We start from the raw sequence: 16,024 nt of genomic DNA on the forward strand, positions 1-16,024 counted from the left end.
TACCTTTGTCTTCAATCTCACTGTGCTAGCTTGCCGCCAAAAGTTATCAATCCTTTGTGGTCAGGAGTAAGGGGGAAGTTTTATGATCAGAAGATCATAAAAGACACTCTAAGCTGCACTCCAACCCCCCCACCAGTCATCACCACACCCCTTTCATATCCTCTCCCTTCATCTGTTGTGCCATAAACTGCTGGTTGATTCAATACATACCCACTACCGTTTGTTGATTTTGCTTATTTAGATGTGTTTACCCCTGTGTATGTAGAATTTTGCATGTTGAGTAGGTGAAAATTAATAAATATTCACATAGATAAAGAGAGAGCGTTTTGTGTTTCATTGTGTGCAAAAAGTGATGTGTCAGTCAAAATAAGGTTCAGGTTCCACACGTTTCGGCAGAAACGGTCGATTAAACAGTGACATCTCCAGCAATAGTTATCAATTATTACTGAGTATTTAACGGTTGTAATTGTCAGAGGCGTTGAGCCACAATTACAACACCAGAAACATCTCTGGTCTCGATTCGTAAATGAGGATTTATGGTTAGGAAATTGATTTTGTCAGATTATGATTTGTAATTATAATTATTGATCAAGATTATTCAATCAATAATCATACTCCCAACATATGGCGTCCCTTTGACGGGCCTTAAAAAGACAGACATCAAATCACTGTTGCACAGAATGAACAGTTGTGATCTCCGTTAACTAGACGTTTATTGGGAGACTTGAGTTTCGCGCAGAACGTTTGTGAATTAGGGGATTTCGATTAGGTTGTGCTCAGTTCTACTGCAAAGGATAACATTAGCTTTCAGAGGTGTTTGTTGTGGATGCAAGGTGAAAGTTGGTTTAACTTGTGGAAAGTTAAAGTTAATTTCCAGTCGCCAGCCTGCTGCTGCAGCTGTAAAAACCAGTGCTAATAAGCAGCAGACCTGCCCCCAGTGTCCGCTGGGCGTAATTACAGTTGTGACCAACATTCTCACAGTCAGTTAGAGAACAACACCTACATCTGGTGGCCATTTAATAGATTACAGATTGCAGCTGGATTTCCCAAACCGCAGACCTGCACTCAGTACCATCTGGTGGTCACTAGTGCGAATTGCATTTCCTACTTGGATTTGTTTTTTTGAATCACTCAATTCATTAACACAGGCAGATTATTCCATCACCTATGATCAAAAGGGCATAACTTAAAGTTGAAAGTTGAAGTTACAGATCATTCATTACCACTTTTGAAAAAATTTAAGCATTTTTGCTGGGTTTTAGTGTGTGAAGCATGTTTTGACCTGACTCATAAAACTAACTTAGTTGTCTAACAGGAAGGTATGTGATTCATATTAGAGATCACTTACATTTATTTGAAGCTAAGAACAGCATTGAATGTTTAGTTTCGTTTTCCCATTTTTAAAATTTTATTTTGAACTTGGTTTCTGGGTTATTTCTAAAAATGATTTCCCTTTTTCCCCTTTTTTTTTTGCATGTTTGCTTGATTAACCCCATTAAAGCATAGACTTGGGTAAACCACAGTTTGAACGGTCAAACCTGTGTGCCCATTTTAAGCAAACCCATACACCTGGAAGAGACAGGTATGAATCAGACAGCTAGCTGAATAGCTTAGCCTGTTGTGAGCAGCTAATTAAGTTTAGTGTTGGATGGGTGCAAAAACTTGTTATCACTCATGTAAAAACCTTGGGTTGGAAGGCACCTGCACTATGCCTTCCTCCCTGTGTGTGTGAGATCATTGTTATCTCTGTGTGAACCAGCCTCCTTTCCGTCTCACACACATACACCCTGTCTGAACTGTCTGTTGAACTGTGCATATAAATAAAGAGATAGGGTGTCAAAACTTTGTAGTTTCACTGCAAAGTGGGCTACCCTTGTCACAAGTAACTATGACTGTATCGTTCTTACCTCTGAGTTGACTAAATAATACCTAACATTTATTGGTCCTTCGAGCCGGAGTAATTCAATAACCTTATTTCTCTTTGCTTTAACAGTGACTCTGGGATCCGTGGGGGAAGCCTGACGTCGAGCGAAGCACCGCTGCACAGCCTCCTTTAGCCGGAGTGGCTGAAAGTCCCGGTGTGTGTGAATTCACACCTGGCCAGTGGGTTATTGCCTTCCTCTGCACGGGGTGACTCTCACAGGGTCCAAAGAGTCACCAAGAAGTCAACTCCGAGGTGAGACAGTTTTAAAATACAGTTCATAGGAAAAGTACTTAACAGTCGTTGGTAGTGCGTCGCCGGTAAGGACGCTGCATTCGAATGGTTTTATTCCACCGTGAAAGGAATAGTGACAAATTTGGTACAATCCCGCCGTGAAGGGGATTAAAGAAAACGACTGAGGATTATTCTCCTGAGAGGGAATAGAGTAAGCGCTATATAAATAAAAGAAGAAAAGTACTTAAAAGTCGTTGGTAGTGCGTCGCCGGTAAGGACGCTGCATTGGGATGGTTTTATTCCACCGTGAAAGGAATAGTGACAAATTAAGGTAGGGCCCCGCCAAGAAGGGGGCCAAATAAAACGACTAAGGGTTATTCCCCTGCGAGGGAATAGAATAAGCGCTATACAAGTAAAAAGAACGGAGTAAATTGAGCTCATAAAATAACACCAAGTTAACTTAGAAAAATTACAAGGTACCTGAAACTAACTGTGTGACTGTGTTGTGTGTATATGGAGGACTAAGCATTTTAATAGAATCATAGCAGGATTCTGCTAGTCCTGTGTTTTCTTTTGCCCAGATTAAAACTACGTACTGGTGACTTTGGAGATTCAGGTCGGATTTCATTCCAGAAAATTAACACCGCTGCGAATTAGTCGCAGTAGAAGGCCGTGTTAATGTCCTCTCCTTAAAGTCTCATGCCAGTGACCTTTTATCTGGGACATTTATACTATAATTAAACTAACATAAAACATAATGGGGAAGAAACAAAGTAAACTAATTGACTTAGAATGGGAGGTAAAGTTTATGGAGAACTATGTAAAAGGAGCAGGTATGATCTGTCATAGATGGAATAAAAAATAAAAAACATGGGTTTTTGGGCAAATTAGATACAAAGGGGATCTAAAATTAGCAATAATGAAAACTAAAAAGAGAAAAATAACAAAGAACAATGGGGAAGAACAGAGAAAAAGCTCTGATTTAACAGAAATATGTACACGATGGCATAAAAATACGGATTTTCAGGTAACTTAATTATCACTGAAATCCTAAAACTACACGGGGATCTTAAACTGGAGATTATGCATTCAAAAGATTCAAGAGACAATAAAAAACCTTGCCAGGTTATAATTTCAAAGGGGACTTTTCAGTCCCTGAGTGCTCACAGTTGATAAACAGATTAAAACAAAAAGATGAATTAAAAAAACAACAATAAGAGCAGCTTTTAACTGACATAGCCATAATACTGAGGCCTTAAGAAAAGCACAGGAAAAAACTTTCAGCTTAACTGAAAACAAATAAAGGGGGGCGGACTGCCACCCATCCCAGGTTAGAATACCAAGGTAGCCCCAAATTATAAAGACTAAGAGATGGTTTTAGAGGACGTGGTAAAAGAAGTTAAAAGAGGAGGTGACAATGTGGACAACATGGAAACTGTCCAACTGGACAACCCAGTGAACAATGACTAGAGAAGAGAGAACAGAATGTTGTTAAAGAAGTAATCTGAGAGTAAAAGATTTTGTAGGCAAGCATTAGTGAGAAACAGGTGCTTTAAAAATCATTATATGGTGTTATACTACTAACAATATCATGATAAAATGCAAAAGATTCATTTTACAGGGAAATAATTCCATATTTGGCTCAGATTGTTTGCATTCTTGATTTTTCCTCTTTGAGAGAAGTTAAATTTCAGCTCTGTGAAACGACCTTGACAAAGAGATGCAGCTGCCTGAAAACAAAGATAAAACTTCTGCAAACAGCAGAAGCCTGTCTCTGCTGAAAGGTCTGAAAAAATTGTAACTCTACCCTGCATGTGTCAAACTCAAGGTCCGCGGGCCAAAACCGGACCTCAGGAGTTTAGTGATTCTCTAGAAGTAGAGCCTTTTAATATGGTGATTGTGTGCTTGAATGTTATTTTGTCAATCAATAAGCAGTTTTGTCTACATTCTGCCACAATCTGCCTTTTGAAAATGTTTTGAATCTTGCTCTTTATGTATAAAAAAAAAAAAAAGAAAAGAAAAATTGGCTAAAGTCTGCAGACACAAAATGAACCTGGATTGAAGCTCTAACTAAGTTTATTTAATCTGAGATCCTCTCCAAATGCAACAGTATATGTCAGTCTACATGAGATACTAACAACTTCACCTACTGGTATAATATAAAGATCTGATTGAATATGTGAAACAAACAATGATGAAAGTTTTTCAACAGGTGATGCTCATCCAGGAGGAAGACAGTGTTCCTAGGAAATGCAGCTCATTCATTAACAATCAATTTTTCTCCTATAGGTGGACGTTTTGCTGACTAATCATAGGCTGAATCTATGAAACATTATGAGCACAGAACAAATGACCAAGGTTCTGACTGACTTATGAACCTCACTGACCTGACAATGATAACATGACACCCAACAGACAACACCTTTAAGGTGAACCCCACTAAGACCACCTTATTGATTCTTGGTGAATAAAAAAAAGAATTGAAGCATTCAAAACAGACCTTGTGGAAACAAAAGGGGTTATGAGGAAACAATGTGCATTTTAAGAATAATAGAAGTCAAATTATGTTCAAATTTTTGCAAATAAAATTACTCTGACAGAGAAATAAGTAAGTAGTGTGTGAATGTGTGTGAATGTGTGTGAATGGGAATGACTGATTTCATTGTAATGCATCTTTGAGGGACTTTAAAAGCGCTAATAAAGGTCTGATGTTCTGATGATCTTTGCCAAATTTATATCTTAATAAGGTTTCCAGAATCTTTTTCAAAAAATCATTTAAAGATGGCAAAGGTTCTACCTCTACTGAAAATACTGATAACCATAGAAAAGTTCATAGATCCGTCTTCAATTTTTCCTAATTCTTTTACAAACAGGTTATTTAAACTTTCATGTGGCCAAATGTCTGTATTTGACTTTCTGTTTTTGTGAAATAAATGTCTGTTTCATGTTATGTAAAAATTAGAGTCCTCAACATTACCATAATAATATTAGGTCAGTTCTCTATGGTAAAACAAAAAGATTTTAACAGATGTTTAGACTTTTTCCAGTCAGGTTCAAAATGATTGAATTAGACTCAAACTTAACATAAGATGAAATGAACCTTAACAGAATTACTGGACTGGACTGAAATAGAGAAAACTTTAGTTAATTGAAACAAACTTTAGTTACTTGAACTAAATACAAAGCTGACTGAAAGTGTATGTTGTACCTATAAAACTGGGTAAGATAAACTAAGATTATAAGATATAATATGCCCTTCATTTTTTGTGTTCATCAGTGAGTGAGTTTTTATTTTTTATTTTTAATAAGAACTAAACCAACCATTATTTATAATAATAGCAACTACCAAAAATATTGATCTCATTTTTAAATGTAATAAGGACTTACTTTATAAAATATGATAAAAAATAAGAAGAAGAATTTGGAAAAACAGAGGCTTTAAACCTCTGCAGGAACAGCACTGACACTGTCAAAGGTGGATCCTAGTTACAGGAATCTGGAAGCTCATTCTGGCGTGGACAGTCAAAGTCCATCTAAGGATACATTTAGATGAGGCAGAGGGACAAATACAGGGCTTAGCTGAGAGCAAAGAGAGCAACATGCATCCTGCCCTAGCTGCTGTCCCACCTGAACTATGGTCCCAATCATCAACTGATGTAGTGCTTATAAAGGGGTTCCCACCGTACAAGGTTAAACTAATATCTGAAAAAAGGCCATTAGTCCGTCAATACCCCTTAAAGCCAGAAGCTGAAGAAGGTACTAAGCCAGTAATACAAGATATGTTGAAGTCAGGAATATTAAGAGAAGCACCTGACGCTACATGCAAGACATATCACACTGACATCACTATTATTATCACAGCCAAACATAACTCTAAAAAGATGTGCCCTTTAAATCCAAGTACTCTAATACCTACTGCAGAAGATGGAAAACCACATTCTTAGAAAGCAAAAGTTGAAGAAGACACCAAACCCAGACAAGACATTTCTCAAACTCTTATACCAGATTCATGTGTTGTGTTTGTAGATGGCTCAGCATCTAAAGATGAATATGGAAAGAATAGAGTTGGTTATGCAGTAACAACCATCGATAGGATAATAGAAGCTAAATCTCTTCCCAATACATGCTCAGCCCAAACAGCAGAATTATATGCTGTAGTAAGAGCATGTGAATTACATGAGGGACAAATACTTACTATATACACAGACAGCCAATACGTGTTCGGATCAGTACATCACCATGCTAAGATTTGGCAAAATAGAGGTTTTAAAACATCATCAGGGACAGAACTAACTCATTTCAACCTATTAAAGAGAAAATGTCAGATCTGCTATTTATAGACACAGACGTGCTGAAAGACGCCCAACAGTCAGCAACCAAGACAGAAATAAAGGCCTGGCTAAAGAGAGGAGCACAGAGAAAAGATGACATCTATCAGATAGAAGATAAACCAATCCTCCCAAAAAATTTATACAACACAGCGGCTACAGTGACACATTGGGAAGACCCACGTGTCAAGGGGGGAATATGTCACATCTGGTAAAGCATTAATGCTACACTATAAATATTTCTGACTATGCAAAGAATTTTTGCAGATCATGCATAATTTGTTGCAAACACAGGGGAAGAAATATTGCCTAGTTGTAATAGATGAACCTAGTGACACATTTCTTCCCCACATATGGTATCCCACAGATTATAAGGTCAGATAATGGAACTCATTTTGTAAATAAATTAATAGAACTAAGTTCTAATGCATTAGGGTTTCAGTTAAAGATTAAGGAAAACAATGGAAGAAACAGGGAGGCCATGGCCCGAATGCCTATCCCTGGTTAATTATGGATGAGAATAACTCCAAATCAAACCGGTCTTACTCCATTTGCCACCTACTGTACATCATTGTATAACTCCACCCACTGTGTTCTGAGTCTGAGATCACGTGACACCAAGTTGCTGATGTGAATTTGTATTCTCAAAGAAATAGTACATGGCAGACCGTTTTCTCTGCCCTCTGACATGAATGAAATAGAGAAAGCACAACAGGAACCTTCATTAGCTGAGTGGATGAATAAAATGTTGCAGACAAAAGAAGAACAAATGTCCAGTGGTCTGCCGATAATCTCTGCTCCTATCCCACAGAATGAGGCCTGGAGACCTGGTCCTGATTAAGACACTCCACCGGAAGGATTGGAGCACTCCTTGGTGGAAAGGGCCGTTTCAAATACTCCTGACAACGCCCACAGTTCTGAAAATAGCAGAGAGGCCTTCCTGGACCCATAAAAGCCACTGTAAGCCAGTTTTGCCGTTACAGGAGCCAAACCAACCGACGGGGTAGCAGAGGAAGTCCGGGTTCAAAGATGGCCCAGCGTCTCAAACCGGTGAAGAAAACAGCTGATCTGCGCCCAATTATAAAATGGCTCTCTGTAACATGTGGACAGGACTGATAAGCCTAAGCTTAATTCTGGTAGCAGGACTCTTTCTCTATCTAAAGCAGGATCCACAGGAGGTGATACCGAACCAGAAGAGATGGACATCAGACGGGACCCATCTCAGAACACTGACGGAAGAACATGACGCACATCCATTCCTACAGAATTTCTGGTATTGTTCACGGTGGCGTATGCAACACTGAACCAGGTAGAAATGCACGAAAATGAAGGGGACGATTATGATGACATGTTGTAAATAAATCACATCAAAAGCCTGAGTGTACTCATACATTGTATTTCATAAAATAACCTTACAGCAGAAAATCGAAAGAAGTTGTTGCTTAAGTGAAATGAGAAAAAGTACAATGATGACATAAACAGGGCAGATTTTTTAATTCTTTTATTTTTATGATTTCAAGTATTATTCTTTTAATTTTATGATTTCAAGTATTATTCTTTTATTTTTATGATTTCAAGTATTATTCTTTTATTTTTATGATTTCAAGTATTATTCTTTTATTTTTATGATTTCAAGTATTATTCTTTTATTTTTATGATTTCAAGTATTATTCTTTTATTTTTATGATTTCAAGTATCATTCTTTTATTTTTATGATTTCAAGTATCATTCTTTTATTTTTATGATTTCAAGTATCATTATTTTATTTTTATGATTTCAAGTATTAATCAACATTTAACTTTTAATGGTCGCCGAGGGCGGCGGGGCCGTATGAGTCTTTCCCACAAAATATAATCTGTTTACCGTCCGTGGGTTTTCGCTCATACAAAGTATTTTTCTTACTCGTTTTTATATTAAATGTTTTTACTTGTGATAAAAGGAGGGACTGTTGGATGGGTGCAAAAACTTGTTATCACTCATGTAAAAACCTTGGGTTGGAAGGCACCTGCACTATGCCTTCCTCCCTGTGTGTGTGAGATCATTGTTATCTCTGTGTGAACCAGCCTCCTTTCCGTCTCACACACACACACACCCTGTCTGAACTGTCTGTTGAACTGTGCATATAAATAAAGAGATAGGGTGTCAAAACTTTGTAGTTTCACTGCAAAGTGGGCTACCCTTGTCACAAGTAACTATGACTGTATCGTTCTTACCTCTGAGTTGACTAAATAATACCTAACATTTAGCAATCCCTAATCACTGAACAGCTTAGCCTGTTGTGTGCAGCTAATTAAGTTTAGCAATCCCTAATCACTGAACAGCTTAGCCTGTTGTGTACAGCTAATTAAGTTTAGCAATCCCTAATCACTGAACAGCTTAGCCTGTTGTGTGCAGCTAATTAATTTAGCAATCGTTAATCACTGAACAGCTTAGCCTGTTGTGTGCAGCTAATTAATTTAGCAATCGTTAATCACTGAATAGCTTAGCCTGTTGAATTGCTGCTAATTTCTTTAGTGGTGGTTCATAAATAAACAGTTTGTGTGCGTGCATTGTGCATTTTGGGCCAAAGATGGAGGGAACATCCCAGACTGCAGCTGGAGATGTGTGTATGGTGGAGGACCCCATAGGAATGCAGGCACAAGAGGTGATTGGGTCATTGATTCTGTTGTCCCCCGAGGAGCGTAAAGGCCTCAATGATTATGGCATTGAGCAATGTGAAGCCAGGATTCAGGAGTTGCTCCAAGTCATTAAAAACCCACCGAAGGACAGACGTGTCTCAGATGTGTTAGGACAGCTCACTCTGTTGTATCAGCGAAGGTTAATGTTGGAAGTTGACCAGCGCGTTAAACTGCAGTTCGAGCTGAATGATACTGTGGATGTCCTTCGAGGGGAAATAACAGAAGTGGGAAATAGATTGGAAGCAATAGAGGGTAGCCATGCCACCCCGCCCCCCCTGGAAAAATGGGGGGACGAACCGAAACCCACCTCACAGGTTGAAACCTTTGGAGGTGAGCCACACCTGCGAAACCCTGAGAGAACCTGCAGGTCAGATCTGGAGGATGTAGAAGCTGCTCTCCAGAGATTACCTTTCCAGGCTCATGGGGTTCCCCAGACATCCACCGAGGTAAGAACGGGGGTAAGTAGTCAGAATAGGTTCAGTGGTGCAGTGCCCCACCCCACTACAATCAGCAGCCATGAATGGTACCTAGCTGGGGACCCAGCAGGTGTAAATAGTTTACGGTTCAGATGCGAGCAGCCGTCAAACGTGACTCGCAGTACGGTCCTCTACGATCCCTCACCTCCGCCACGGCGACAGGAGTGCCGCCCCTGGGATTCAGGTGGCTCCTACCGCCCTCAACCGCTGCCCAGGACCCGAGTCCGGGAAGCACAGGGCCCACAGTTATACCGGGAGCAGCATCCACTGCCTCCTCCGAGGATGAGGCGTGATGCACCGATACCCTCTGAGTGCAGCCGGAGTGAACTCTCTGATGATGACTCAGATGGGCCGGGACCAATCCCTGAGAGGGGATTGCGCACCCGCCAGCTTGAGTCCCTTGCTAAAGACAGAGCGTTTCGACCCTAATAAGGCAGAATCAAACATTGATGATTACCTTAGGGAAGTGGAACGCTGTCTTCTAGATTTGTACTGCCCATCAGCACGGGAGAAACTGAAGCTCATCTGGAAGACAACGTCCAGGAGCGTCTATGTTTTCATGGAGAGCCTGACACCCGCAGTCCGAGACCGTTATTCAACCCTTTGCGAAGCTTTAAGGGAGGAATATTCTGTGTACACGGACCGGGCCTCAGCCACACTTGGTGCTTTCGCGATCCAGCAAAAGAAAAGCGAAGCACCCAGGGAGTATTACCGGCGCTTGAGAGCCGTTTACTTCCAAGGACGCAATGCGCCAGGCATTGAGGAGGAACATGCTTTTAAATCCCTGTTCCTCCACAACCTTCATGAAAGTGTGCGATACGAGGTTACTATGTATTGCAGGACCAAGGCCATGAGCATGCAAGAGATCCGCAAATATGCTCAGATGGCCTGGGAAACACGTGCTCGCCCGACCAAGGGATCGGAGAGCGAGGCTAGGGTTTTACAGGTCCAGACTGAAAGAACCAGCCATGCATTAGAAGGTCAGGAAAGGCCTTCAACCAGAACCTATGCGAAGAACAGGTTCAGGGAACAACATAGGTTTGGTCAGCTGGACTGGGGGGGTGGTACTGAATACCAACCACAGTCAAAGTTGCCGGACCACTTCCGGTCGAACAGACGACCTGACCATCACGTGAAGCCTAAAGGTAAACCTGATGGAAGAGGGTGGAACCGACACGCAGAAGGGATTATGGGGAAAGAGATGGAGGAGGCCTTGCGTAAGATGGTGACGGAAGCGGTGCGTCAGGCCACCAGGCCCCAACAACCCTTGAAACAGGAAGCTGACCTAGTTAAACCAGACCCAAACTTCCCGTCAGTATGACTAGGCGTTGACCCAGTCTCCACAGCCATCAGTCTACCTGATCGGATGGGGAGACAAACCTGGGAAACTCCAAGAACCCCTTTGGACTTCTCCAGGAGAAACACCACAAATCATTGCTCCAAGGTTCTTAGGTAAACTGAACCATAATGAACATATAGGTTACCTACACTATCTCACCAGCATAGGAGGACAGGTCAAACTGAGGTTCCATTTTAAAACAGGATCAGAGATCAGCCTGTGGTTCTCGGTCTCGTTTGAGGAGGCGAGTAGAGCCATGCTCTCCCTCAGTAAACCACTTCAGGCTGAATTTCGTGATGTAAGTATCACCAGCTGCACCCAAAACCGATCATGCATCACTAATTGGGCGGAGCTGGACATTACACCCGAAGACACGGCTCTGGTGCACCCCATCTATAGGTGCACATTAAACAAAGACCTTTGTCTTGGTGGCCAGGACCTGCTGGACAGGCTGGCCCCACTCATTGACTGCCACCAGGACCAACTCTGGGTCCAGGCGGAGGTGCAAAACCCACGGGGTGCACGCAGCGAATGATTCGTTGTGACCAATCAGGTCACCAGCTTAGAGGAGCCCGAAGGACCTCTCAGGCCCTCATCAGAGCCGGTCATGTGCACCTCCGAGACACAGCTGCACCCAGCCATCCAGGAAACTCCTGCCAGAGGCGGTCATGCATTGCTTGGCTCTTTAAAGAACCCAGGTGTGGGCACTTACAACCCCAAAGTGGTGGAAGGTGTACACCTGGAAACCATGTTCATACCAGAAGTGCTACTAGCATTCTGGCTGGGACATCCGTCAACCATTAGAGAGCTGTATGACCGTTTGTGCCAAAAAGACCCCTTTGTAACTGAGGCACAACACAGCCACACACTCCTTTTAGTAGACGGGCTCCGCCCTCTCCTCAAGACAGCCAGTGTGCAGATTGGCATCAAACAGCTCTCCCATGCTGTGGACATTGTTCCAACAGACCAAAGGGGGGTCACGTTATCCGACGCCCATTACTCTCCTGTAGGGGGCCATAGGAGCTACAAAGCCACACTCCACACCCTCCAGCAGATGGCGCACTGGCCTCCAAGGTCTCACGACACCCAGGTCTACATCAAAGGATGTTTAACCTGCTGCCAGTTTCAGCCATCCCAGCCAACCAGTAAACCTCCGCTTCAGCGAAGGGGGGTTACATTACCTTGGTTCCACCTTCAGACCAACTGGGTCGAACCAGCTCCAAAATTAACAGGAGGTAACAAATTCCTCCTAACTGTGACATGCAGCTTCATCAAGTGGGTTGGATGCTTGTCAGAAAAGGTTGACACCATCATCCCAGCTGCTGCTCTTTGGCTGAACCAGATGAAGTCCTACATCGAACTCTCCTCCCCAAGAACAGAGCTTGTCTCAATGTCCGGGAAAGGAGAGACTAGTGCGTAGGACTAGTTAAATAGGTGCATGTTTCATTAACTCACACTAACATGCACTAATCACTAACAACTTTCTTCAACAGAAACAGTTAAACATATAACTACCTTCTAGGACACAGTCTTAGACTGTAAGTTGACACGATAATTTTCCATAACACTGTATGCACAGCAGACCTCACAAAAGTGTTTAAGAATGATGTAATGGACACACCCATGCTGCCCGAGATTTCATGCAAAATCGTGTTAAAGGAGGTTGGTTCATCTGTAGACAGTCCCACCAAGGCACAGATACCCATTGACCTAGTTCTGCTGAACTTAGTAGAGAAATCCTAAGTCCACCACGACAGACACCTTGCAACCTCCACAAACACACCTGGCTTATAGCCTAAATACTGCAATTCGTTTATTCTTTTCTCCCTCTTTCCACATCTAGATAGTTTAGAGACAGGAGTCCTATTAAAACCCATCATCATCCGGAAGAGCCAATGGTTTAAGCCTAAACCTGTTTTAACCATTCGTTTTAGATTACACACCGCATACCAGCAGGTTAAGCGTTTACAGGTCAGGATTGATTCCCTCACATTCATTCCCCCACGGTTCATAGCACCGCCTTTGCCAACGACACAGCCAGGGTCCAGTGCCTAATAGAAGTTGGATGAATAAGCTATGAACCATGATTGTGTTTTGTTCCTTTTATTTTTATATATACATATATATGTACGATATCTGTTATTGTTTCATTTTGTCTCAGGATTACCAAAGCTGATGACCAAAGAATGTAATGATGATATGAATGTATTGTCCTGTATTTGTCTCATTGAACAATGTAGAAAGGGATGAGTTTAGTCAGAGTTAGTCCTGCCCAGGCTAACCTCTATCCTGCCCAGTCGTAGGTTTTGAGTAACACAGAGACAATTTCGTTTTGTTCTGCTTCGCCACGGATCACTGATTGCTCAGCAAAGGACAGAATGGTCCCAGTAGCTTCAAAGACTGCGTTTCATCTCACCCTTTGAACCTAGGGGGGAATGTTGGACCACTTGTTTGCTGAGTATTGGATTATCTGCACGTGTTGGACGTCACTGTGCCCCTCCAATGGCATCGGCCATTTTGTACCCAGGACAGCCCGCTCCTACATATCCCATCGAGCATTGCGACTGATATGACTGGGCGTCCCCAGTCTGACGTCACAGGATGCTATATAGGAGGCGCTCATGTTTGAAAAGCCGCCTTCTGCTGGAAACCGATCTGGTGATTGAAGCGCACCACTTTAAGAGAAGAACTCTGTGAAGAGTTTCATTCATTCTCTCTCGTTGGACAACGAACTATTCATAACTGAAGTTTTTGGACTAAGAAGGCCAGAGATTTCACTTTGCCGATCGAAGACGTGAGTTAACACGTAACTGAGAACACGGAGCTTCGGAGAGACGAACCGCTACCATGTTTCATTTTGAAGTCGACTTTGATGGTCAGATCATATTTTTCCTTTTTGTCAAGAAGACCGAATGACAAAGACTGACCGTTCCCCTGAAGTTAATTGTGGACGCACAATTAACTCAACCCCACGTTTCCTCACTCGAATTCCCTCGCTCAGGAAGAAGACGACACAAGTAAAACCCATTTCTTTTTTTTATTTCTTTATTAGAAGGCCTGGGCAGGGTCAGAGGTTGTAGAAGCGATCAGAATCGCTGGTTAGAGCTTTGTTCTAAACCTCCTTCAGGGTTTCTGTGGGGAGAGTAAATACTTGGAGAACTTTACTCTGTGTTCTTGGTCTAGAACCTGCTGTTCTGCCTTCTGACCGTCATCAAGTTCTCCAGAACTTAACCCACTAATGGTACTGAGGGCGGCTTGGTTGGAGCTTCTCCTATTAGAGCTGCTTCTAGATAACTGCATGTTGCCGTGACAACCACTCAGCCTATCACCAACAACCAGACGTTGTGGCTGATTATTTAAAGGCCGTCCATCTACCTGGTGACATTCAGTCATCCTAACAGAGGATGGACACCAGGGTCAGAGGAGAGGCTGAAGAGGAGGATCAGACAACGTTTGCTGCAGCGAGGACACGGGCCTCCTTCACCACTGATAATATCGGGTCAGAACCAAGATGGAGGAACTTTGAACTAAAGGTTCTTATGAGCTTCCTGATGAAGCATTATTCTTCTCACAGAGACGTGGCTCCAACCGACTGACAGCTGTCAGGTTGAAGAGGACGGGTTCTCTCTGACCCGTTCCAACAGAACAGCAGCTTCATGACATAGGTGACTGGGTGGAACCTGGTGATACCGTCTTTTTTTAATTTATATTTTATGTGTTTGCTTTTTCTTCATCAGTAAATTATTATATGCTATTTTATTATTGTAATTATGATTTTAACATGTTTGTGGTTCTGTATGTGGTTCTGGCACAACTCTGGACTCTGGAGGAACAAAACTTCATTCTTGATGTGAATAAGAAACAAGAAATAAACATTTTAAAGTGTCAACATCTGTAAAACAAAGTTCAATATTCAGAAGGTCTGCAATAAGAAAATAATTAATTCACAAGGAAAAAAACTTTAAGAAATTGTTTTCTGATATTTGGACAGCAGGTTGTTTATAAAACAAATACATTATAATTATTGATTAAAATAAGTATTAAAGTATTAGTGAATAATTCTACTGAGATAAATAGAGAAAACTCACCTCAGGATCTTCAGTTTAGAGATTGAACTCTCCAGTATCACCAACAGATGCTTCAGTCGAGATTCTCCAAAGGTTTCCCCTCCATAGATCTCACTTATGTCCAGTTCAGTCAGGTGGGGGTTGGACTTCAGAGCCGAGGCCACAACTTCACACTCAGTCGCTGAGAGTTTACAACCAACAAGTCTGTGATTAGAGAAAAAATAAAGTCAGTTCTAATTAAATCAGACAATCTGTGATAAACACAGACTAAAACATGATGACTAAACAGTGATGTCATCATCTGATGAACATCTGCTCTTCACATCATTATCCTGTTTGACACACAGAACCTCTGCAGTTCATGGTTCAGGGAATGGCTTGGTTTAATCCTGGATCTCGTTGTGATCATGATTTGGGTCATGGTTCTACTGTACAGCTGCTGTGTCTCTGGTTTTGTTCAAAGCTCCATTTAACCTCAGTGATGGAGACAAACAGAGAAGCTGAGGCTCAGGCTTCATGTTCACAGATCAACACTGAAGGTTTTAGCAGCAGTCATCTTGGCTGCCTGTTAGCAGACCTCCCTGTTTCTTCATGTTGAGCTCTGACTGCTGTCTGCTGCAGGAACAATCTGGAGACACAGAAGGTCTCCATAAACATGAGTTTAAAACGTTATTTTCACTAGAAGATGAAGAAACATTAAATCATTGGAGCTAATATCTCAACAATCACATGTTGGAGCAGATGGTGAAGATCAAACATCAACCAAGTAGCATCAAACATTTTCCTGAGGAAAACTAGGACCTTCAGCTGCAGTCAGATGTTCCATATCTTCTATCAGTCTGTGAAGGAAAGCTCAGTTTTCTCTGCAGCATCAGAGACTCAAAGGGACTGAAGAAACTGATGAAGACGCTGAGCTGAATGAAGGAAGCTACTGGTGATCATAGAGAGAAGAATGACCAGCTCAGAGGTCCGGTTCAGGTC

The 16,024-nt window shown here is 41.9% G+C and overlaps 1 protein-coding gene across 1 annotated transcript in view; it reads right to left on the minus strand.

Moving 5' to 3' along the window:
• LOC124857900 (NLR family CARD domain-containing protein 3-like) overlaps positions 1 to 16,024 on the minus strand; it is a 213,069-nt gene that overhangs the window by 179,710 nt on the left and 17,335 nt on the right. Inside the window, exon 3 of the mRNA XM_047349459.1 lies at positions 15,065 to 15,247. Coding sequence (XP_047205415.1) covers positions 15,065 to 15,247 — 183 coding nt within the window. The remainder of the gene's footprint in view (positions 1 to 15,064; positions 15,248 to 16,024) is intronic.

The sequence above is a fragment of the Girardinichthys multiradiatus genome, chromosome 21 (assembly GCF_021462225.1).
Source record: "Girardinichthys multiradiatus isolate DD_20200921_A chromosome 21, DD_fGirMul_XY1, whole genome shotgun sequence".
Lineage (NCBI taxonomy): Eukaryota > Metazoa > Chordata > Actinopteri > Cyprinodontiformes > Goodeidae > Girardinichthys > Girardinichthys multiradiatus.